Source organism: Bos taurus, chromosome 4 (genome assembly GCF_002263795.3).
Source record: "Bos taurus isolate L1 Dominette 01449 registration number 42190680 breed Hereford chromosome 4, ARS-UCD2.0, whole genome shotgun sequence".
Lineage (NCBI taxonomy): Eukaryota > Metazoa > Chordata > Mammalia > Artiodactyla > Bovidae > Bos > Bos taurus.
In genome coordinates, this window is record NC_037331.1 from 82,548,059 (window position 1) to 82,573,098 (window position 25,040).

The following is a 25,040-nucleotide window of genomic DNA, read 5'->3' on the forward strand; positions in this document are numbered from 1 at the left end:
ACAAGAGCCGGCAGCATGCTGCTCCTGCCCCAGGTCTTGGTGGTGGCCTCCCTCTGGACATGTGAGTGGCTTTACCCAAGGAAGGGGATTGATCATGGACAGTCACATCACCCCTTTCAGGTGGACGCTGGTCACATGGTCTTTCGAGCTAGGCTGAAAAATTCCACCCATATCTTGAGTTCTTCGGGAAGAAAATTTAAACATCAGTCCCCAGGCTTTTCATGAGTAGAGAATACATGTAGACTACCTTAATGAACATCAAGTTTTCATTAATTTTTCCTGTTTTTTCTTTCAGACACAAGTGGAGATATTCCAATAACACAACGCATAACATCAATTACCAAGAAAAAAGGAAATACGGCATTTCTTGAATGCCAAATAAAAATAGATAAGTTAAAGAAGAATGTATACATGCACTGGTACCGACAGAAACCAGAGCAGCCTCTAAAACGAGTTCTGTATATTTCCTCCAATGAGAATGTTGTTCACGAACAAGGGATTAGTGAGGAAAGATATGAAGCAAGGAAATGGCCGAGTAACTCACTGGTGAGCCTCAGGATACACCAGGCTACTGAAGAGGATGCGGGGCTCTACTATTGCGCCTGCTGGGTGGAACACACGTTGCATAAGAGATCCGCTGTCATTGAACAAAAACCGCCCTCAGGCCAACATGTTGCAGAAGAGATCCGCTGTCTGAACGAAAACCACCCTCACACCAAGGAGTCTGGGCAAAAGCACCCTACCCCCTCGACCCCCACCACCGCTGCCCCTGCTGCCCCGGCTTTCTGCCTCCTATAAAGGGCTCTTTTCCTGCACATGCGCCCTGAGCAGTGTCTGAGCAACTAGTCCAGGACCTGATCTGTGAGGCTTTTTTTTCAGTTAGATCACTTTATTCTCCATCCTAAACTCTTGGTCATAGGCTGGCTTTTTAAATTACCCCACATGGTCACAGCTTCATCATGTATGGGGGCCTCTTGGGAAGGAAGCCATAAACCAGTGCTCAACATGATGTGTCGGCTTGGAAAGAAAGAAAGAATGAATGAATGATTGGCGGAAAAGACAAGGTCTTTTTAGTGACATAGGACTGGATTTCTAAGTCCTGCTCAGCCATTCCCTGACAGGGTGACCTAGGCAAGTTACTGAATCATTTATTTCTGTTTTCTCATTTTATTTTTAGTCTATTTATTTTAGATTTTTATTTGGGGTACAGTTGATATACTTTGTTATGTTTCTGCTGTACAGTAAAGTGAATCAGTTACACATATACATATATCCACTCTTTTTTAAAAGATTCTTTTCCCATATGGGCCATTACAGAGTGTTGAGGATAGTTCCCTGTGCTTGACAGTACATTTTTATTAGTTATCTATTTTATGTATAGTACTGTGTGTATGTCAATCCAAATCTCCCAATTTATTCCTTCCCTTCTTATCCCCTGGTAACCATAAGTTTGTTTTCTACATCCCTTGACTCTACTTCTGATTTGTAACTAGGTTCCTTTATACCTCTTTTTTTAAGATTTCACATACAGGCAATATCAAATGATATTTGTCTTTCTGTGTCTGATTTACCTCACTCTGTGTGGAAATCTCTAGGTCCATGGTTTCCCAATTTTCAGAGGGCATGGTGCTAACAACCACATAGGTTGCTGAAGACTGAATGAGGTTCACACAGGAATGTTTCAGCACAGTGTTCAACAAATCACAGTGTCCTAACCTGCCTAGACTAAATCAATTCAGAGTCATCACAGCGAAAATAGGAACTCAGGACTAAAAAAATCACATCTTACATTGTCCTTCAAACCACAGTAAAGCATAGATTTAATGCTGAAAAACTAAGAATTGTAAATAGGAAAAGATTGAAAGGTAACAAAACACGGGGATTTTGTTTCCTGCAACACTTTTCTTCATTCACAGCGGAATTAAGAAATGGCATATGGTAACATCACAGTATCCTAAGCAATAACTACAATAATTGCTGGCATTTACCCAACTTTGTGAACTTTCTGCAAATGAATGATCTATATAATATACAACTTCCTGCATATTCATATTCATGTGTTACTATTTATAGTAATGATAATATCTTTCTAATTCTTATGACAGCCATACCTCATTACTCACACTCTCACAAAATATGGTGAAAAAAATCTGTAATTCAGAGAATGGAAAGGAGCCCAAGGATAAGTGTATCTGAAGCAACACATCAAGGAAAAATGGAAGAGAATTGCTTCCAAGGTGTTAATAACATTAAGTTACCATATTAAAAAAAAAATTATTTGGCTGCATCAGGTCTTAGTTGGGTATGCAGGATCTAGTTCCCTGACCAGGAACTGAACTCCGGGGCCTGCACTGGGAGCCTGGAGTCTTAACCACTGGACGTCCAGGGAGGTCCCAACAGTACATTATTATAACGTAAGTGTTTTTTGACGAGGTTGTTAGGAGTCTGAAAGCTCTTTTAGACTAATAAGATGATTAAAAATAACACTGTGACAGATCTGAGAAAGACTTTCATTGGTTCTAAAGCAAAGCTTCCTCCCACATCCCTGCCTCCACAGAACACGGGCTGCCACTGCATCTCCTATTCTGTCCTGATTCACACCGTATTCTTACCAATTACTGGCAATGCCAACCATGTGGGTTTTCCTATGTCTTTGGCTTGGGTTTGTAGGTTGACTTCTATCCTCTCTCCTTTCTTTCCATTGTTTTTGTGTCAGCCTTTTTAAGTCAGCTTCTGATTACCTCCCTTGCTTTTCATATGGAGACATCAAAATGAAAATTTCTCAGCATCAACTCTCCTCTACCCGAAGACCAGACAGAACAGTGCACATAAGTTGCAAGCTGTCAGGGGTTCCCCTGGAGAATGCCATTGTGCACTGGTATCAAGAGAAAGAAGGGGAGCCCCTGAAACGAATCCTTTATGGCTCAGCTAACAGTTATAAGCTGGACAAACCTAATTCCCGCTTGGAGATAGATAACAAAAAGAACGGAATCTTTTACCTGATAATCAATAATGTTGTCAAGTCCGATGAAGCCACCTACTACTGTGCCTGCTGGGATCTCACGGTATTACAGAGTCAGAAGGAACATGGAAGAAAACTTTCTCTATTGCTAGCCCCTGCCCACACCACCACTCGAACAACCACAACAGGCTCTTAATCATGGGTTCATAGTTTTTGGAACAGGAAGGGCCTTCAGGACAAATTTAGTCCAATGCCCACACTTCAGATAAGAAAGCTGAGGCTCAGAGATTACAAGTGGCTTTTGCAAAACCAGTTAACCACAGAGGTAGGGCACATCTGCTTTTCAGACTCAGTGCATTGCCTTTTCTTGCCTGTCTTGTGTTTAGCATTGAACTCCTTTTAGTACAATTGCATTTCTCTCAAAGGAAGCTGTGATAAGAATGGCTTGTCTTCATATGTGATGTCCCCAGGACCCAGGTCTGATTTGTAGGTAAATCATGTGATTGCCATACTCTTGAGAAAGGGTAAAAGTCAGGACTCCCTGCTCTGTCTACCTCTCTTCTATTTCCCTATGGCTACTTGTTGCTTCTGCTGCTGCTGCTGCTAAGTCGCTTCAGTCATGTCTGACTCTGTGCAACTCCATGGACTGCAGCCTACCAGGCTCCTCCGTCCATGGAATTTTCCAGGCAAGAGTACTGGAGTGGGTTGCCATTGCCTTCTCCGTATGGCTACTTACTCCCCTTCATTTCTGTAGATTCCCATCTGTTCTGAAATTCTCAATGATTAGAATAGTTTTCTTGGCATACACATCAAATGTGGAGATTGCTTTCCTAGTGAATAGATTTGTAAACATCACTTACAGAAGGACTTACCCAACCAAGTCCTAAATTTCCTGCTCTTCGGTCTGAAACCAGGGATTCATTCTAACTTGATGGTTATGCAGTTGGTTCCAAGTTTGGTAGCCCTGATCTGCCTTTTGCATTTCTTACTAGCCAGACTTGAAAATCACATAAAGAAGAGAAATAACAACAAAATCTATACCCTTACAATACAGTTAAATACCTCTCTTCTTGGATTTCTGATAAGTTGCCAGAATAAAATTGATTCCAGTCCATTCCTTCACCCCAGTCTGCACAATTTGCATTGTTTTTTCCTCAAACTTTCCTATCTCAGTAAAGAGCATATGTTTCTGTGTCCTTTAATACCATACAAGAATATTTTGTAAAAAACAGATGGTGTTTTCTTGACCTTCCACATCTTTGGCTTTCTTTGGTCTTGAGAAAAAAGCAATGAAAGAACCTGACATTTCTTTAGGTGTTTCCCATGAAATGAGATCTGAAAGGAGGAGGCAGGAGGCCCTGGGAAGTTGGATTCTTCTGGTAGAAAGGAAACCACAAACCAGGGCTGAACCTCTCATGTACTGTCTGAGAATAGAATTGGCTGTCAAGACAAAGCCCCAAACCCAAATTCTCAGATGCTAGGCAGAGAACTGCTATTTCTCTCTCTTTATGACTTAGTGCAACTGTAGAAACTCTTATTTTCCAGCTGACATGTGCAGGGTAATCAGTAAGCCCAGGACAGAAATAACCACTTAATCCTAGCAATGATCATAATATGAGATTCATAACTTTTGGTGATCCGCCAAATTTGATAAATTTGGTCAACTATGGAATCATCAATCATACTTGAGAAAATGATGCAAACCCTCAAGGGGTCATTTTGAAACTAGTACTTTACTTGACTTGTTTGTTATTTATATATTTCTCTATTCATTCCTCATACTAAAGTAGGATTTTAGTTGCCTTAGTTGGTCACCTCAGAATGTGGTGAGTTGTGTGTATGTGTGCGTGTGTAACATGAAGCAGGGTTAAAAGCAAAATTATTTATTTTTGTATGCAGTGCTAAGATTTTTCTATTCTTTGCAAAAGTGAATTCTCTGTTCCTGAATTTTGCCTCACATCTTCTAGACACATTATCTCATATGAACTTTACAAAAGTACTGAGAAATAGATAGTAACACCTCCCTTTTAAAGATGAGGAAACTGACACTCTGAGATGTACCCAAGGACATGTCACCAGGAGTGGTGGGGTTTGAATTGGAGCTTTATCTTTCTGATTTTAAAACATCTTTTCCTTCTCTTTCAACCTCCTTAATGTTAATTTGATTTCTCCCATTTGAACTTCTTAGAAACCTGATGAACCTGTTAATATTTATTGCACCAGCCCTTCTGTCCATCCCCCTGTCACTACAGTAACTGGGTCCACAGACGCCTCTCAGTAGCTCATGGCAATCATCTCTGAAACATGTCTGCTTCCTCAGGATTGGTCCACTGACCCACCCATCTTTCTGCTCTTACATTATGTTCCTAAAACACAGATCTGATCATGTCACTAAAGTCTTCACTAAGTCACCACCATTTATTCTTTCAAAAAAGTGTTTATTTGAAAAATACTGTAAAAAGTGAATATTCTCCAAGTTCCTCCTTCTGAAACATTAGTATTATGTACTATGCCTCTTCCCTTTTCAAGCTTCCCACACAACAGACGCAATTAGCCTCCTGCTTCTTTCTAGCTCACATCTCTAGAGTCCTTTTCATTTCAATATTGATATTGATCTACTTGGAACCCCATTTATATGGTATGAGGTAGAGAGCTATTTTTGTTTTTCCCAACATAGTAGTCAATAGCCCAAAATTGGTTTTAAAATAATATATTTCTTTATTATTGAAAAATAAAATATTATATTTTAGTTAGTAGCTTTGTAATAAGTGATAAAATCTACTATGTGCAATGTCTCTTCACCATTGTTTTTTAAAATATTTTTCAATTATCTTGTATTTATTCTTCCCACTAGAATTTGAAATCAACTTATCTAGTCCACCCCCATACTTCACAGCAAAGACCAAAAAATAAAATGTTACTGTAATTCTGATTGGAATTGCAGTCAACTTATATATATGCTTTTAGGAAAGATTAGCTTCTTTATGGTCTTGAGTTTCTCCTTTACAAATATGACATGCTTCTTTGTTCAGATTTTATTTTATGCTCTTTAGTAAGTTATTGTGCTTCCTTGATGGCTCAGATGGTAAAGAATCTGCCTGCAATGTGGGAGACCCAGGTTCGATTCCTGGGTCAGGAAGATGCCCTGGAGAAGGGAATGACTAACCTACTTCAGTATTCTTGCCTGGAGAATTCTATGGACAGAGCACCCCCGTGGGCTACAGTCCATGGAGTCACAAAGAGTCAGACATGACTAAGCAACTAATACTTTAATTTTTTTCATTAAGATATTATACTCTTCATATAGTTCTTCTAATTTAATAAGGGATTTTATAACTCTATTTACTCTTTTGTATTTTACTACCTTTGTGGATCTTGAAATACAGACACCTCCTAAAATACTTTATAATTCTGCTCATTTTCTTGGAATAAGAGAAAACAGAGGAAAAGGATCAGAAAGGAATTGAATGGGCGGGTATCATTCTTACCTACAATAGATGGAAAAGGTATTTGACAGCTCCAAGTAATAATACCTTGGAATTTTCAGTTAAAAACCCTTTCTAAACATGATTTTCATCCGGGTCTCTCATCCTCTCCCATTGTGTTGGGGTCCGTGAGCTGCTGTGAATGGGCAGTTGCCCACCATGATCTCCTCTTACATTCACCCTCAGGACAGAGGCACTGATTGCTCACAGGGGATTAGACCAGGACTGGGTGGATCTCAGGTGGACATGGGGGTGCTCAGGACCTGTTCTGTCTAAATCCTGAAGATGGACAACTCATCTGTGCTCAGAGGAGCACTCAGCTGCTTCTGGCAATTTATTTTCCCCCAATCCAGGATAAGTGACATAACATTACAGAGCAGCATCCCAAGACTTCTTTCAACTTATGCAGAGAACTAGATATAGTTTTTAAGGTTTAATTTAAGTAAATTTTCTCATTTGACATTGCTTTTGTAAACATCATGTGATCCAATAGTGAAAGTGGTTTTATGAAAAAACAAAAACTTTGTTCACATTGCCCACTGTATTAATGTTGGTATATTTGCATTTTCAGCAGAGTACATCATGAGAAACACTGGACTGGAAGAAACACAAGCTGGAATCAAGATTGCCGGGAGAAATATCAATAACCTCAGATATGCAGATAACAGCACCCTTTTGGCAGAAAGTGAAGAGGAACTCAAAAGCCTCTTGATGAAAGTGAAAGTGGAGAGTGAAAAAGTTGGCTTAAAGCTCAACATTCAAAAAACGAAGATCATGGCATCCGGTCCCATCACTTCATGGGAAATAGATGGGGAAACAGTGGAAACAGTGTCAGACTTTATTTTTTGGGGCTCCAAAATCACTGCAGATGGTGACTTCAGCCATGAAATTAAAAGATGCTTACTCCTTGGAAGGAAAGTTTTGTCCAACCTAGATAGCGTATTCAAAAGCAGAGACATTATTTTGCCAACAAAGGTCCAGCTAGTCTGCTGCTGCTGCTGCTGCTAAGTCGCTTCAGTCATGTCCAACTCTGTGCGACCCCATAGATGGAAGCCCACCAGGCTTTCCCATCCCTGGGATTCTCTAGGCAAGAACACTGGAGTGGGCCTCCATTTCCTCCAATGCGTGAAAGGGAAAAGTGAAAGTGAAGTCACTCAGTTGTGTCCGACTCTTAGCGACCCCATGGACTGCAGCCTACCAGGCTCCGCCATCCATGGGATTTTCCAGGCAAGAGTACTGGAGTGGGGTGCCATTGCCTTCTCCCCAGCTAGTCAAGGCTATGGTTTTTCCTGTGGTCACGTATGGATGTGAGAGTTGGACTGTGAAGAAGGCTGAGCGCCGAAGAATTGATGCTTTTGAACTGTGGTGTTGGAGAAGACTCTTGAGAGTCCCTTGGACTGCAAGGAGATCCAACCAGTCCATTCTGAAGGAGATCAGCCCTGGGATTTCTTTGGAAGGAATGATGCTAAAGCTGAAACTCCAGTACTTTGGCCACCTCATGAGAAGAGTTGACTCATTGGAAAAGACTCTGATGCTGGGAGGGATTGGGGGCAGGAGGAAAAGGGAACGACAAAGGATGAGATGGCTGGATAGCATCACTGACTCGATGGACCTGAGTCTGAGTGAACTCCGGGAGTTGGTGATGGACAGGGAGGCCTGGCGTGCTGCGATTCATGGGGTCGCAAAGAGTCGGACACGACTGAGCGACTGAACTGAACTGAACTGAACTGAAGTGTTTCCGCCTTTCAGAAATACATTCCCCTTTTTTGTCCCCGGCGACCGTTCGCACCCTTCCCGCTAAACATGCCTTTCGTTGAGCTGGACACGAGCTTGCCCGCCAGCCGCGTGCCCATGGGGCTGGAGAAGTGGCTCTGCACGGCCACTGCTGCCATCCTGAGCAAGCCTGAGGACTGCGTGAACATGACGGTGCGGTCCGGCCTGGCCATGGTGGTGAACTGCTCGGTGGAGCCCAGCGCCCAGCTGCTCGTCTCCTCCATCGGTGAGGTGGGGACGGCCCAGGAGGACCGCGGCCACAGCGCGCGCTTCTTCGAGTTCCTTACCAAGGAGCTGGACCTGGCCGAGGACCGGATAATGATCCGCTTTTTCCCCTTGGAGCGCTGGCAGATTGGCAAGAAGGGGACAGTCATGACCTTTTTATGATTGGCGTGTAGGGCATCCAGGGCCTCTGAGCTGACAGCCCTTCCAGAGAGGCCACCTGGCAATGAGGGCCTGGTGGACACCAGCTTCTGTCACCTCCGTGTGGTTCTCCTCCGCATCCTCACAAGAAATAAATGAAGAGAGCTCTGTCTCAAAAAAAACCCAAAAACCAAAAAACATTCCTGAATCACTAATGAAGCAGCCCTGGGGTTTGTGAGAACAGAAGAGACGTTCTTTGATAACATCTCTGAACAGTTTCAACAAAACCAAACACCTGAGAATAGAAAGAAAGCCCTAATTCTCTGAATACTTTTCCTGGAAATTTAGAAAAGCAGTTGGTTGATGCCAAACTCTTTTTTTTCTGTTTTTACCCTTTCCATTATCTATCAGTGCTTTTTAATGTTTATGACTCAGAGGAAAATGAAAGACATTTGGGTCGATTGATTTGAGGTAAATCTATACATATTGGATGCCATGAAACCTATGTTCAAGGACTTTCAAAAGTCAGAAGATCAAATTGCCGCCACAAAGTATTTTGAACTTCTAATCACATGTTGAAGTGAAGAGAGGGCTGAGATTTTTGTAGAAGCTCCAATCATTGTGACAGTTCAACCTGGATCAAGGTATTTGGTGAAGGAACTAAGCTCGTAGTAATACCTCCTGGTAAGTAACTTTTTCCTATTTCAACTTAATAGTGAAAATGGTTGCTTTTTAGAAAAAAGCAATTTAGGATTCGCCTTATTTGACTGCCACATTCTTGGCCTCAGCATATGAACAGGAGTTTTGCAACTACTGGTCATTGTATATGGAAACAAAACTGCCTTGTAAATGGCTTATTCACTTCCTTGCTTGTAAGAAGTTGGAATTCTACTTTTAGAAATTCAACTTTTTATCCAACAAAGAATAGACTCAGGGTAGAAATTAAAGTATTTTGAGGACTATGTCTGTAATCTGTTGGTATAAGTTACTGGTTCAAAATTCTTTTCTAATAAATGGATTAAGTGAGAAATACTTTTCTAATTTATCTCTTCTCTGTAGTAAACACAGTATTTCTCTCTCCCAATAACTTGAAAAAATTACATTTTTGGTTTTCAGCTCATCCTTAACAGCAGTGGAAAAAAATTATAGTAAATGATGATAGATAAATCCCACTTCTTATTACTCCACTTCTTATTACTCTAAATTCTTAGAGCAAGGCTGAGATCAGTTGAAACTTGTGCAGTCACATCTTTTGTTACAACCAGTTTCATGGGATTTGTGAGCTCAATGAGCCATCTCAGCTCCAAAGTCGATGAAAAGAGTCTGCATGGTTGGACATCCTTATTTGCTTATTCTCTCAGCAAACATTTATTGAGGACAGTTTCTGTGTTGGATGCTGGTGATAAAAAGGTGAACAAGACACAAGACAGAACAAGTTTCAACACTCAAAGAGTTTCTTGATTAGCAGAAAATCATTATAGATTCCAACATGATTGAGCCTAATGTACTATGGCCTGTGGCTGCCAAAGAGGCAAGAAGTCTTGAACTGATGAGCTTGTTTCCTTTCTTAATGGATAAAATGGTTATTGCATATAAAATCCATATTGGACACAGCTAAGCAATATAAAATCCACGCACTTTGTTGGAAAGATTGTAATGAAATGGCTGCAGACCATCTTTTTAAAGAGAATAATAATATCAGCTACTATTTACTGAAGGCCAGACACCATGATAAGTAGTCTTAGGGCCTTGTCTCTTTCCTCAACAGAAATTCTTATATTCCCATTTCATAAATAAGGAAACAGCTTGAGAGAAGTTCATGCACTTGCCTAAATAAAGTACATGACTAGTTACTGTGGTGAAGTTTGGAATCTGATAGTCTATTCCTAAGTGCATGGTCTGGATCATTAAGTGATGTGAGAAGCATCGCATCCTGTTTTTATATTCTGAATATTTAATCTTTTGTATTCTGACCTTTTAAAAGGATTCTGTAATTGACTACTAATTAGTAATAATTCATAATTTGTATTATTACTTGTGTATGAAAACAATGCTTCTGCTTCTAATCAGAAAATGAAATTATCTTTTTCCTCCCAGAAAAGATCATGTAAGTCATATTAAATATACATCTATTAAGTACTCAAAATTTGATTTTCAGGTCATCTTAATAGAATAAGTCATTTTGACACCATTCAACTCAAATTTCTTTTTGTATGGCATCAAATTTGCTAAATTGCATAACTTAGAGCTGCCTTTCCAGTCATTATGGGAATGAAAAATATCAAATACAAACTATTATATTTAAAACAGGTAACCAACAAGTACCTACTGTATAGCACAGTATTCTGCAACAACTTATAGGAGAAAAGAATTTGAAAAAGAATAAATACATGTATATGTATAACAGAATCACTTGGAAGTACACTTGAAACTAACACAACATTGTTAATCAACTATACTCCAAAATAAAATAAAATTTTTTAAATAGTGCAGAAAATGTGATACCAAAATCTCGAGAAATACAAAGCTGAATAAAATTCTCTGACGAGCAGTGGAGGATTTTATTTCAATGCTCTTGAAACCACAAGGTTATTTTTAGGCAGAGGGGAGCAGTCTTTCAGCAAAGGAATAGCTTAAGAGATCATCATTAAAAATTCATAGTCTGTAACAACTCATTTTGTCTACTAGATGAGAATTAGATTCTAGAAAGAAGTTACTTTAGATTTAACCCAGATATTTTCTTCTTAAAACATATAGATCACAAAATACCTATAAAATGTAACAAATATACGTCTATAAAATACTCAAAAATATTATTCCCATTATTGCTCAACTTTGGAAATTAAAGAAACACTGTATACTCTAAGCATGAACTGATTTTATGCATGAAAACACTTTAAAGGGAGGATATTTAGAAGATTTAGGCAAAATGGTGAGAAAAGATGAAATCATACTCTCCAATGTATGTGAGCTGAGATGGGACCACACAAGCCCAAGCTGCCCAGTAAGAGTGGGTTCAGTTTTTCAGTTCTTGATCATTTGTACCTAATGTGCTTTTACTTGAGCTCCATCTTTATTTAATGTTATCAGGTTCAATTTTTATATATTTCTACAAATATTGAAAAGATATGGGCACAATTTGAGAGCAGGCACAGAGGGAGACTTCTATAAAGGCTTTTTAGGTAGCACAAACAGGTGGCCAGAGCATCAAAGTGTTTGGTTCCAGAACACAACTTATTCTTACAGGTGAAGTTTCTGTAAATTCTGTAGTGAGGTAGGGATAGGAGGTAGGCAATACAGGCACTGCAGGCTTGAGTGTTGGTGCTGGCTCAGATGGAGAAGGCAAGTACTGGAGAAGGCCACTCCAGTACTCTTGCCTGGAAAATCCCATGGGCGGAGGAGCCTGGTAGGTTGCAGTACATGGGGTCGTGAACAGTTGGACATGACTGAACGACTTCACTTTCACTTTTCACTTTTCACTTTCCTGAATTGGAGAAGGAAATGGCAACCCACTCCAGTGTTCTTGCCTGGAGAATCTCAGGGACAGAGGAGCCTGGTGGGCTGCCGTCTGTGGGGTCACACAGAGTCGGACATGACTGAAGTGACTTAGCAGCAGCAGCAGCAGCTGGCTCAGAATTCTTGGATTTATTCCCTGTTTGGTAATGGATTAGGCACGGGGAATGACTGGAGAGGTCAGTGACTCCAACCAGGTCCTTGGAGTCTGTTGTTTTCCTGACCTAGTAGAGAAGATACTGACAAGAGTTAGCCCGTTAGACCAAGTGTGAGTTCCTCAGTGATGGATACATTACATTCATTTAGTCTTGGAAAATTTCAAAGCTCTTAGATAATTTTTAATTTAATTCTGAAAACAACCAAAGGAAAATTTGGACTAATATTGTTCAACTTATTTAGTCAGAGAATGATTAATACCAAGTTTCAAGATATTTAACTTTGTGACCATATTCAAGAATGTCTTAAGATGGATTTTTTTCCCCTTAAATTCAATCCAGTAAATTTGTTCCCTCCTCATTTGCCTTAAAGATAAAATTTTGCCTGGATGATGGGGAACATCTCTTAAGGATGTTCTTATCCTACGAGATCCATGGAAATTAAAGTTTTTAAAAATTTTTGCAAAGTTGATAAAGCATTGAAAAGTGAAAAAAAATATGTATTTTGATTTCTTTTAGTTGTGATCATAAGAACAAATGAGTTTGTAAATTGGAAAGCAACATTCTGGTTTGCTTTTTGCAACTGACTCTATTCAATGTAAATTATAACGATCCAGTTAAATGAAGGTGAACCAGTTATAACTCATGAGGATCCTGGAAAATGATTTCTAGTAACGTGTAGTGAGGGAAAAACATAGACTTTGATTCTGAATCTGTCACTTATGTATGATGATCCTTTAGCAAATACATTTTAATTCATTGGTTATTGCTTTAAAAAATTACAAAGACAATACATGCTCATAATGGGGAAAAATGGAAAAATACAGAAACAAAGAAAAAATTAAATTTTTATATAGACACATTGCTGTTAACAGTTTGATATATTTCCACTGATTTATCCCATCTATGTAACAACCATCTTAAGTTGATGTTCTGAGGATAAAATGAAATTAAAAATGAAAATTACCTATCATAGACGTTGGGACATGGTAGGTGATTAAAAAGTCAATTTCTTCTCTAGAATTCAAAATATTACTCTTTGGAATTTTTTATGCAATCAGGAGTACAGATAAATGTATTAATTACCATCTCATCTTAGGTCAGTTTAGAACAAATAGTACTTAAAAATTCCCAGTTTCTATGACTATTAACTGCTTCTAAAGTGGCTAAATGTAATGAGCGTAATTTCAAATACTAGAATATAAGGTGCTCTCTCATCTTGCAGTAGAAATGTTTGGAAATAAAAAATGTGTATTTTTTAAATATGAGTTTTTTGCAACTTGAACATACAAGCTTATAGGGATACATACCAAAGTCAAATATTCAAGTGTAATATTTAATTTCTTATTTGAATTACACCTAGAGTTAAAAATTATGTCAATACAAAAACAGTTGAGAAATAATGCCTTTTGCCCATACATTTCATTGAAATTTTTGTTCAGACTCTAAACATGCACTTGAATAGCAGACTGTCATAGTTACATCAGGATTTGAAGAAATCAGAGATGCTAAATTAGTCTACAGTTTTTGGTATGGGTTGAATCACTGTGGAGTTATTACGTAAAAATCTTCGGCGATGGGATAAAACTTGTAGTCACAGGTAGGTATCAGAGGAATGCAAGTTTTTCAAGTTTCTAGAGAAGAGAAGAAAAAATTAAATTGCAGTAATAGTTAAGAATGTTTAGAGAAAACAGGGCTTTGATGATGTTTAGATGTAGAAATCTTAGAACGGATTTTTAAACGAATCTGCAAAGGATAGCACAGACAGCACTGTGTACGTATTGTGATAGGAATTAGCTTTGTGTCCGTGTGGACTTGTATGAAGTACTAATATCTATGTAATTATGAAGGTGTTTGGCCCAAGGCCAAAGTTTATTATTGCAGGTAAGTTTTGTGAGTTGACACATTTCCTTTTCTGATGATGAAAGGATTTTTTAAGGAGTGTAAGCTTTGGCTGAGCTGGAGCTCTGAATCCATTACTTACTGCTTATATGAACTTGGAGATGATACTCTGGCTTCAGTTTTCTAATCCGTAAATGAGATAACAATATGTATCCAGCAGGGGTTTTATTGGAATTGAATGAGATAGTGTGAATATAGTACTTTGTACATTGACTTACTTATCATGGGTGCTGGATAATGTAACTACAACCTATTCAAAGAGAATTGTATCCAGGATGGAGCTATTTGCAGCCTATAGCACTGACAGAACAGATGTTCTCCAGCAAATACAGTTGTATTTCTAATTGCCTAAATGAAGAATTATCTTACTGTCCACTCACACAAAAGATTGAATTTAGATGTATTCTTTTTCTCTTTAGGGGTATTGTTTTCACTTAACAAAAAAAATGAAATTAAAATGTGTTCATTTTTTATTTTTGTTCATAAATATAGACTATGAACACTTTATACACATATAAGAAAATAAATCTTAATCATTTTTTAATTGATATTATATCTACACCAAAATTTATTGCCTCAGTTTATAGCCCATAAATTTGGGCTTCATGCTTATAGTTATCAGAAAAAAAATTAAATTTTTATGGAGAATGGTCATGGTATAAAGTCAAATAGATGTTGTTAGAAATGTCATAAATTTGAAATTCTTATTTAAATATAAATGAATTGTAATTATTTATCTGATTAAAAATATGACAAGAAAAAATATAACACATAAATCAAGATCAACAAATTACATATACAGATGGAGAAATATTTAGTGTCTTATTGCTGCTACTGCTAAGTCTCTTCAGTCGTGTCTGACTCTGTGCAACCCTATAGATGGCAGCCCACCAGGCTCTACCGTCCCTGGGATTCTCCAGGCAAGAACACTGGAGTGGGTTGCCATTTCCTTCTCCGATGGGTGAAAGTGAAAAGTGAAAGTGAAGTCGCTCAGTCCTGTTCGACTAGTAGCGACCCCATGGACTGCAGTCTACCAGGCTCCTCCGTCCATGAGATTTTCTAGGCAAGAGTACTGGAGTGGCTTGCCGTTGCCTTCTCTGTAGTGTCTTATTACAATCAATCAAATATTATTTGTGCTAAAACAGAAATGTATAAAATTAAGCACATTGTGAGCTAATTGTATTTACAGCATGAGTAAAAAATTAAGATTGCTTGCTTACTGATTTAGTATAGAAATCAAGACCTTTGTTACACAGGCAGAAATTATCAAGAATATTTTCCATTTCTTCTCAAAGGAGAAATCCAGTGCTTCTTTTCTTAAGAAATTGCCCCTTGGATTATTCAACTAAATGCAAGTTAGCCAAAAGATAATATCAGCAAAGCATTCATGTTCAGTTGAAGATCAAATTGGAAAATGTTCTAAGCCTTATTATAATAACAGTAAGCATATAATCAAGAACATTCCAGCATCCAAGTGACACCTTTTGGAAACTGTGATTTTTTTTACATACCTTGACTTTATGTCTGCAAGAAAACTAGGGAGCCATAACTTTTAATGTGACACTAATTCTATATACACTTTATTCAGCAGTTGTAAACAAAGAAATATTTTAGTTCATAAACAGTTTAGCAGCCCAAAGTAGATTTAAATTTGAGGGAAGACACTGAAAGTCAAAATATGGTGTGTTCTTAGTTATGCTTCAACTTTGAATGAAATTCCAAAATAAAATGTGTTCTTGATGAACATTTTCTAAAGCAAAACAAAATTCTATAACTGCATTACTTGGCAAGATAAATATAAAAACATTTCTGAAAATAATTTATTTTAATAGAAATACTGAAAATATCATTGTTTTGCTTCTAAATTCAAGGCACTGTAAATAATTTAGAGGTGAAACTTTAATATTGCCCCACTCAAAAGTCTAGAGTGGTTCTGATGTGACCTTGAGAAGTTGTATAAAGTTATCAATTAGCAAGAACTTCACTTCAGAACTGAGCATAGGACCCACACTTGAAGCTAAAAGTTCAACTTAGATTGTTAAGTACATGTGGACATAGATTCCCATGAATACAAGTGAATGTATATTGTTTTAAAATGATAACCTCTCCTGACATTTATTTATTTAGGAATCAGAATAAGTATGATATATCCCAGAGTAAGTTAAATGAAGAATAAGAGTCAACATATTTGCAGAATGTGAGAATGTATTAATTGGCCAAAAAGACTGTAATTTACAAAACCTGATATAGGAAATGGAAGTCATTTAGAAGCAACTAAAGATTCTTACCTATAGAGAAATCATCAAAGTTACCTCATCTCCTCCCCTAGCCCCATCACCTATTCCCATCCCTTTTAAAATAGTCTCCACTATGATAGAACAAAAGAGATTTAATAAAATTAATTTGTTTATGAATGTCACAAGCATTGATACAGGGCATTTTTAAGTCACAGTCCAACTTAGCACTTGGAAAAGGAACCAAAGCCAAGATGTGGGTGAGCCTCTGCTTCTGAAAAACTGTGACTTTGGGCAAGTGATATAACTTTTTGAACATTGCTTCCCATTGAAATAAAACATCTACTGTGGATGAAAAGCCATGATGAGAGTTAATTCACTGGCAGCTTTTCTTCTTTTCACTCTAAGCCAAATTGTTCCAAACTTCATGACATGTATGTTTCTCTAATAATTCTTTTCAATTCTCTTCCATTTCCCCCCACAGATAGAAGGCTTGATGGAGACTTATTTCCCAAGCCCACTATATTTTTTCCTTCAGTTGAGGAAGTAAAACTCCACGGGGCTGGAACACATCTTTGCCTTCTTCAGAATTTTTTCCCTGATGCTATTAAGATACAATGGAAAGAAAAGAATGTCAATACAATTCTGGAATCTTATCAGGGAAATATCATCAAGACTAATGACACATACATGAAATTCAGCTGGCTAACCTTGACTAAAAAGGCAATGGATAAAGAACATGTATGTATCGTCAAACATGAGAATAACAAAGGAGGACGTGATCAACAGATTCTTTTTTCTCCAGTTAAAAAAGGTATGAGATTATAAAGAAACATAACCTCCAAGAATACTTTTTTTTCCAAAGGAAATACCCTACCTTTTCAATCAAGCATTAATGAAAACAAATATAAATCATCTTTAATGTTGTTACCTTTAATGATAGCCTAAATATCCTACAAAATTGTATTGGCTGGCTCAGCTGGTAAAGAATCTGCCTGCAATGTGGGAGACCTGGGTTCAATCCCTGGGTTGGAAAGATCCCTTGGAGAAGGGAATGGCTACCCACTCCAGTATTGTGGCCTGGAGAATTCCATGGACTGAATAGTCCACGGGGTCACAAAGAGTCAGACATGACTTAGTGACTTTCACTTTCACTTTGAAACATAAAAAGAAAAAAAATGTACTAAACCTTTCTCAGATCAGTTTGATCATCTAAAATATAAAGGTCACAGTGATATATTTTAGTGTTGTTGTGTAGATTAAATGAAACAATACACCTCAAAGTAACTATCAATTAGCATGTAATAAACACACTGAAAGATATTCCATTTTTGATGATCTTACTTGATCAGAAATAAGAACAACTATATATACCTTTCAGAAAAGTTCTACTCATCAAGCAAAGTCACCCTTACTTCAGTCTTGCTTTGTTCAAGATAAACCCAGAAATAATGAGCCATTAAATGACAAAATGGCATTTTTATGAGGAATTCAGATTGTAGCTCAACAAAAAGTAGAATAATTACTGCTGCAGGCTTATTATGGTCTTGGGTTTTTGAGATTTGTGTTTTGCCTACTACCTTAAGCTAAAATTTTGTAATTAAAGTGTGTATTAGTTGCTCAGTTGTGTCCAACTCTTTGCGACCCCATGGATTATAGCCCACCAGGCTCCCCTGTCCATGGAATTCTCCAGGCAAGAATACTGGAGTGGGTTGCCATAGGGGATCTTCCTGATTCAGGGATTGAACCCAGGTATCCTGCATTGCAGACAGATTCTTTACCATCTGAACCACCAGGGAAGCCCAATTAAAGATGGAGTGAGGCTAAAGTGTACAGACTTACTCCCATTCTACATAATGAATGTATCTCATTGGAAAATGCCTCTCACAAACTTTCATTGCAGCCCTAGCATGTGCCAATCCTGGAGCGATGTGTGAATGAACACATTTGGGCGAATTACTTTCCCAGAAAGATGCACTACAGTAAAGAGAATATCCCTCAGTCATGTCTGACTTGGTGATCCCATGGACTGAAGCCCGCCAGGCTCCTCTGTCCATGGAATTCTCCAGGCAAGAATACTGGAGTGGGTAGTCATTCCCTTCTCTAGGGGATCTTCCCAATCCAGGGATCAATCCTTCATTGAAGGCAGATTCTTTACCATGTGAGCCACAATGTATGTAAAGAGAATATGCTGCTGCTGCTGCTAAGTCGCTTCAGTCGTGTCCGACTCTGTGCAACCCTATGGAAAGCAGCCCACTAGGATCTTCTGTCCATGGAATTTTCTAGGCAAGAATACTGGAGTGGGTTGCCATTTCCTTCTCCAAAAGAGAAGGTACTCGTTCCCTAATCACTCAGAGTTACTCGTGATTTGGGCATAATGTCCCAAAGGAGTCCCTTTGATGCAGATGCTGGACGTGTCTGCTCAATGCAGGCAGAGGGCTGGATGTGCCTTGGCCCTGTAAGTGGTCCTGTAACTCCCTGGACTTGGAACTTAATGTCCTGAGTATTTGCCTAACAGACCAAAGGCCCCAGAGTGCCCATAAGAAGGAATCATTTTGTACTTCTCTCTGTTGTTAGGAAGCTTTTTTAAGCAGTGGGAGCCAAGCATTAAAAAAAAAACTGCATAGAGATTTTGGTGTAGCAGTCCGGAATTTCTGGAAGTAAGTCTACCTTCTCAGAGCCTTAGTTTGTCCAGTGATCAAATTATATTTGAGTAGTTGCCTTGGATTTGTCCTGGGGCCTTGATGAAGAGTAAATGAAGTGACATCCGAGAAAATGCTTGCTTTCCAAAACATAATACTGTTGTATTTATTCATATATTATTTGTATTTATTTATATCCTTTTCTAAAACTAACTAGAGTATGATTACAGAAACAACCCCAGATTTCTGTTTCTACACCTAAGAAACAGAGGGGAAGCAAATATACAAAGCAAGTTTACTATAACCTTAGGCTTAAGTGCCCTATTAGATTTTGATTTTCCCAATATTCAGGGGAAAATAGGAATAATAAGTTCCAGGTAATGACCATAAAGGAGAGATGTTCCAGTTCATAATATATCTTACTTGGCACTTAATTTCTGAAATAAATGCCTCCCATGGGCTTCTCAGAGCAACATAGCTAATAAGGGCATTTTATCAAAGTCATTCTACACTGAATTCCTAACATTGTTTCTTAGAAGTTCCTGTTTGTTGTTTTTTTTGTTGTATTAATAAAAAATAAAAATAAATATGGAAGCACAAATCAATGACGTGATCTTGAAGGCACATAAAAACTAATCTGATCCAAGTTTTTGACCAATGATGACTGAGAAAGAGAACTTAGGATACTCACACGATTTTATGAGGAAAAAATTTTACATTATTGTTTTTAGCTCGATCAATGCATGGTGATAAGTGATCTTTATTAATATTATAATAAATTCACTGTAAGGAAAAGAAAGTTTTTAAAGACTTATTAAAGCCAGTTCTTAAGTATATTTTAACATCTAACATGAGTGTACTAGCATTTTCATTCTTGGGATTTACCCCAACGTCTATACAGGTTCCAGTACTCTTGCCTGGAAAATCCCATGGACAGAGGAGCCTGATGGGCTGGAGTCCATGGGGTCACGAAGAGTCGGACATGACTGGGTGACTTCACTTTCACTTTTCACTTTCATGCACTGGAGAAGGAAATGGCAACTCACTCCAGTGTTCTTGCCTGGAGAATCCCAGGGACGGAGGAGCCTGGTTGGCTGCCGTCTACGGGGTCTCACAGAGTCGGACACGACTGATGCGACTTAGCAGCAGCAGCAGCAGCAGCAGCTATACAGGTTTAGCTTCTACCCCAAAGTAGACTGTTCCTATGAAATCTATCCTAAGCAGAAAGGCATAAAGTGAAGAAGCAATCATCTGAAGACACATTTGGCTAACAAATGCACAAAAAGTAAATAAAAAATAAGGCACAGGGCTTCCCTGGTGGCTCAGTGGTAAGGAATCTGCCTACCAATACAGGAGACATGAGTTCAATCCCTGGTCTGGGAAGGTCCCACATGTCACGGAGTAACTAAACCCAAGCGCCACAACTATTGAGCCTGTGCTCTAGAGCCTGGGAGCCACAACTACTGAGCCCATGTGCCCTAGAGCCCGCACTTCACAAGAGAATCCTGTGCATAGCAACTAGAGAGTAGCCCACGCAGTAACAAAGACCCAGTCTGGCCAAAATAAATAAATAAAACTATATGCATAAAAGAAAGAAAGTAAAGCACAGATGCTACGGACACAGTTCAGATCTATGGGAATGTAATGCTGAGATGCTGAGTGCGGGTCCTTGGCAAAGCTGTCCTTGCTGCTGGGGGTGCCCACTGCCTCTATCACGGCTGGCTGCAAAACAAACACTAAATGCTACTTTTACTTCTAGCCTTTTTTCATAAAACTGAAAATCCTCTTCAGATTCCTTTGCAAAAACAGGTACTTATGTAGATCTTTTGTAAGAGCAAAGTGGTAAAAAGTGAACTTCTGAAAAATGGGGACACTATATCCCAAATGCATTTTTTAGAGTGAACCAAAAAAAGATCTCAAGGGTGTAAAACAGCACACCAGAACCACATCATGTGGACAAAAATACACCTAGGATAAAAAGGATAAACCCGAACAACCTCTGTGTCTCTGCTTCCCTCCATCCAACAGTTTATTATGTTTTAAATAAATTTTGTCTTTGTATGAATATTTGCCTTTTTTCACTTTAGATAAATACAACTCTCACGTCAAGTTTTATATTGTCAAGAACAAGTAATGTGATTTGGTCTCTCTCACCACCCTGGAAAGAATTGCACTGAAATGCTGATCTCCTGTGATAAATATTTCATTTGTTAAGAGTAATTAAGAACTCTGGAAAAGAAGGTGTTTTTAATGTCCATCACTGAGTGACTAACATGGTGAAATTATGTGGTCTCTTTAGAGATTAATTTCTCTGTATTTTGATGGAATATTTTTACAAGTACCTTTCACATGGTTTGTCTCATTTAATCCCCCACAACCAACATTTGACTGTACTGTCATCACTGATATCACTTACCCTCTAACCTTTATTCTCCTTTTGTGACATGGAATCCCTCCCTAATATAACTCATCACAGTGTCATTGGGGAATTAAAGGAGATAATGCATGTGAAGTATTTCATTAAATGGCACAGTAATAATCACTCACTAGTTATTAGTTAGTTAGTTAGCCGTTCAGTCGTGTCTGACTCTTTGTGACCACACTGACTGTAACCCACCAGGCTGCTCTGTCCATGGGATTCCCCAGGCAAGAATAATGGAGTAGGTAGCCATTCTCTTACCCAGGGAATCTTCCAGGCATTATATTGTTATCCTGATATCCATAAATTCCACGACTGTAGAAAATCATGTATGTGAGTTGGGAGTACTGGAGTATGTGTGACTTGGAAAGGTTTGGCTGTTTTTTTTTTGACTAGGTGTGAAATTTACCTAAGCCAAACTCCTTCAAATGTGAGATTCTGTTGTGGATTCTAGGATTGGATGCATTCCTTTTGGTAGCATCCCTTCACGTAAGCAGTGGGTACTTAAGAATGTAGAACAGTTACTTTTTCTGATGATTTGTCTTTTTGACAGTATTTCTTGAACACTTACTTTGGGTCAGACACTGTGTTAGAAGCTATGAATACAAAAGGAAAATAAAATGGTCTTGAAAGTGAAAGTGTTAGTCCTTCAGTCACGTCTGACTCTTTGGGACCCGATGGACGGTAGCCCACCAGGTTCCTTTGTCCACTGAATTTTCCAGGATACTGGAGGGTGTTGCCAAGAATACTGACATGTGTTGCCATTTCCTTCTCCAGGGGATCTTCCCAACCCCGGGTTTAAAACCAGGTCTCCTGCATTGCAAGCAGATTCGTTACTGTCTGAGCCAACAGGGAAGATGTCCTTAGATATTAATATTACCTTCTGATTGTAACAAAGGAGAAGAAAAATGTCCCCTTCATGAACTTCAACATTGTCACATACAGAAAACCACATATGAGTTAGGTCTACTGAATTATGTCAAATCAGACCATCTGTTCTTAAATTTGTAGGGCTCTTATTTTTAATGATTTTCTCCTTTCTTGGCAGATTCTATCTATCAGCTTGTCTGTCTATCTACAGACACACGCAGAGACACACACTGTCAAATAATGGATATAAACAATTCACTAATACTTGCTTTTATTTTGTAGAGGTCGATACACATGCCTGCATGAAAAAAGAAAGTGGTAAGTTTTTGTCTATGTTTGCCTTTATGTCATGCTACCACATTTTTTTCCTCTGGAAAAATTTAACTATTGAACTTCTTTGGTTTAAGGTGGAAAAAACAGAATGTCTGGATATTGCAGAAATGGACTGAGTGATTTTTTAAGTAAATCTATCATCATTTCCTAGGAGTCATCTTAACACTGTAAATGCTGATTTTGATGTGAGATAACTCTGAATTAGAGGGTGCAGTGGTAGACTCTGAATTATTTCAACAGTGGATTTCCTTTGTTTGTGTGGCTTGTGTTTCAAATAACTGGAGAAAAGTGATATCAAGTTTCTTGTAGGTTTTTTTTTGTTGTTGTTGTTGTCTTTGGTGATTGCTAGTAGCTAATACATGAACTGACACTGAGAGCTTTATATATACAAGGTGCTCTGCCATGTCTTGCCTAAATATTATGTTTGCTCCTCCTAACACTCCCCTGAGGTGGTACAGTATTTTCTCCTCACTTTACAGATGAGGGCAAAGAGCTGAAAGTAATAAAGTCCCTTGTATGAAGTCACAAAGCTCGATCTTGAAATTCAGCCCAGCACATCTGAATCAATGGCTCACACACTTACTCAGTTCTCTATTCTGCCTCTAAGATACAGGCATAGAGCAAGAATCCCAAAGCCAAGGTTTGAGATAGAATGGATCCGCTGCAGGGTGCAGGGCAGGGGGCGGTATGTGCATAAGTGCGTGGGCTTCAGAGTATCAGATGGACTTTAACACCAGTTGTTTTGTTATTGCATGAATATGGGTAAATTACTTATATCTTCTGGACAGTAATTTCCTTAACTGCCAATAGGGTACAATTGCACTCAACTCAGTTAATTGGGAGATAAGGTCACATATGTGGAATGTTCCCCATAGGGTATCTATTTAGCTAGCACAGAAATCAGTACTAGTGGGTGGCCCGTTCTCTCTACATGAAGGTTCTAGGTGAATTTAGAAGTTCTGGCTCTGCTCATCCCTCCTTCATTCCCAGTATCAGGGGGCCAGGAACTGAGCTAATGCCTGACCTGACTGAGGTCAGTTGAGTTATGAACATATAGCTTCCTGAGATCCTTTCCACACTAAGTGCTAGTGATTCTGGAGTTCTGACTCTATGAGATGAAGTGTGGAAAAGGGAAATTTTCATAGGAAGAGACCTGGTGATCTATTGAGGAGGCAAGTCAGACCCATCATCATTGTTATTTTTTCTTGGCATCTTATATATCTTGCAAGATTTCAGAAGAGAATAAGTACAATTATTCTATGACATCTTAGCCTCAATGAAAGATGTTAAAGAAAATACAAGGGACTGAAGCATGAGCTCCTAAAGTTTCAGAGAGTTTGGATTAAACAGTTTATTCCATTTTGTACGATGTTCTCTTTACTAGCCACCCCCCACCCTCCACCCTAAACACCAACAGATTTCCCTGGTTTGTACCCCTTAGAGGAATCTCACTGATGGACAACATATAATGGATCAGACTTTTCTAACTATGACATGTTTCCCCATCACTTTTTTTTATCCTTTTGAAAGACGAGGCCTAACTAATCAAAGGACTTCTCTTAGATACCCTGCAGCTGCAGTTTGCGAACACCTCTGCCTACTATACCTACCTCCTCCTCCTCCTCAAGAGCATGATCTACTTCTCCATCATCGCCTTCTGTGTGTTTTGGAGAACAGGCATCTTCAGCGATGGGAAGATTTTCTGATAGACGGTGCCCTAAAATGGTCAACTCTCCTTCATCATCTACATAATGGGTACATTTTTCTATTATTGTGTACTGGTTTTTCAAACCACTGGGCAAACAGTTTTCCTCTGTAACAAGGAATTCTGCCATTATTCAGGGAAAATGCCCAGGGCTGGTCCAGGGGAGCCTCTCCCCACCCTGTCGCTACAACCTCATCAGCTCCTCCAGCCTCCAAGTCCTTGTACCTGCACACAACGGGCAGCTCCCCATCTCTTCCCTCAGCGCCTCCCCCCAGACCATCACCCTGACCCTCCCTGCCACACATTCTGGGACTGCCAGCTTAGCTACTTGAATTCTGTACTTTCTGTTTTAATAATAAGCATAATAATTAAAAAGAGAAACCAATAGCCACTTTTGTCTGTGTGTACTTTAATTTCATGAAATTTAACCAAGCTAAGAAACAGCATGACAACTGAAATATTAAATTCAGTGCTGGTTGTAATAATGATCAACAACACATTTCTAAGTCTTTCCCTGAGATGGTGGTTATGGTGCTTCCTTTGGGGCACTGGCCCCAAGAGGACTCCTAGCCAAATGAAAGTACTGGTCTCCTTCTCTTTCAAAGTCACCAGATTCAGACTCATTGGTTTGGGATGTTCTGATGGTCACAGGGTGACACCCATCATGCCTTGAACTGTGCATGT

General features: G+C 38.8%; 2 protein-coding genes across 2 annotated transcripts; both read left to right on the forward strand.

Annotated features, from left to right (window-relative positions):
* On the forward strand, positions 1-24,747 carry LOC100335205 (T-cell receptor gamma chain C region C10.5). The gene is made up of 6 exons (XM_024991131.1): positions 1-61; positions 296-620; positions 9,212-9,267; positions 16,872-17,201; positions 22,601-22,636; positions 24,215-24,747. The coding sequence occupies exons 1-6, from the start codon at positions 16-18 to the stop codon at positions 24,355-24,357; spliced, it is 936 nt and encodes a 311-aa protein (XP_024846899.1). The 5' UTR covers positions 1-15; the 3' UTR covers positions 24,358-24,747.
* On the forward strand, positions 8,236-8,715 carry LOC101907022 (D-dopachrome decarboxylase-like). Its single transcript, XM_005205673.5, has one exon. The coding sequence runs from the start codon at positions 8,251-8,253 to the stop codon at positions 8,605-8,607; it is 357 nt and encodes a 118-aa protein (XP_005205730.2). The 5' UTR covers positions 8,236-8,250; the 3' UTR covers positions 8,608-8,715.
* Positions 24,748-25,040: the final 293 nt, after the last annotated feature.

Bases quoted from the DNA above. Each gene is read 5' to 3' on its own strand.
- LOC100335205 (XM_024991131.1), top strand. From the start codon at position 16: ATGCTGCTCCTGCCCCAGGTCTTGGTGGTGGCCTCCCTCTGGACAT. The intron at 62-295 runs GTGAGTGGCTTT...TTTTTCTTTCAG, and splicing joins GGTGGCCTCCCTCTGGACAT to ACACAAGTGGAGATATTCCA. The intron at 9,268-16,871 runs GTAAGTAACTTT...TTCCCCCCACAG, and splicing joins GCTCGTAGTAATACCTCCTG to ATAGAAGGCTTGATGGAGAC.
- LOC101907022 (XM_005205673.5), top strand. From the start codon at position 8,251: ATGCCTTTCGTTGAGCTGGACACGAGCTTGCCCGCCAGCCGCGTGCCC.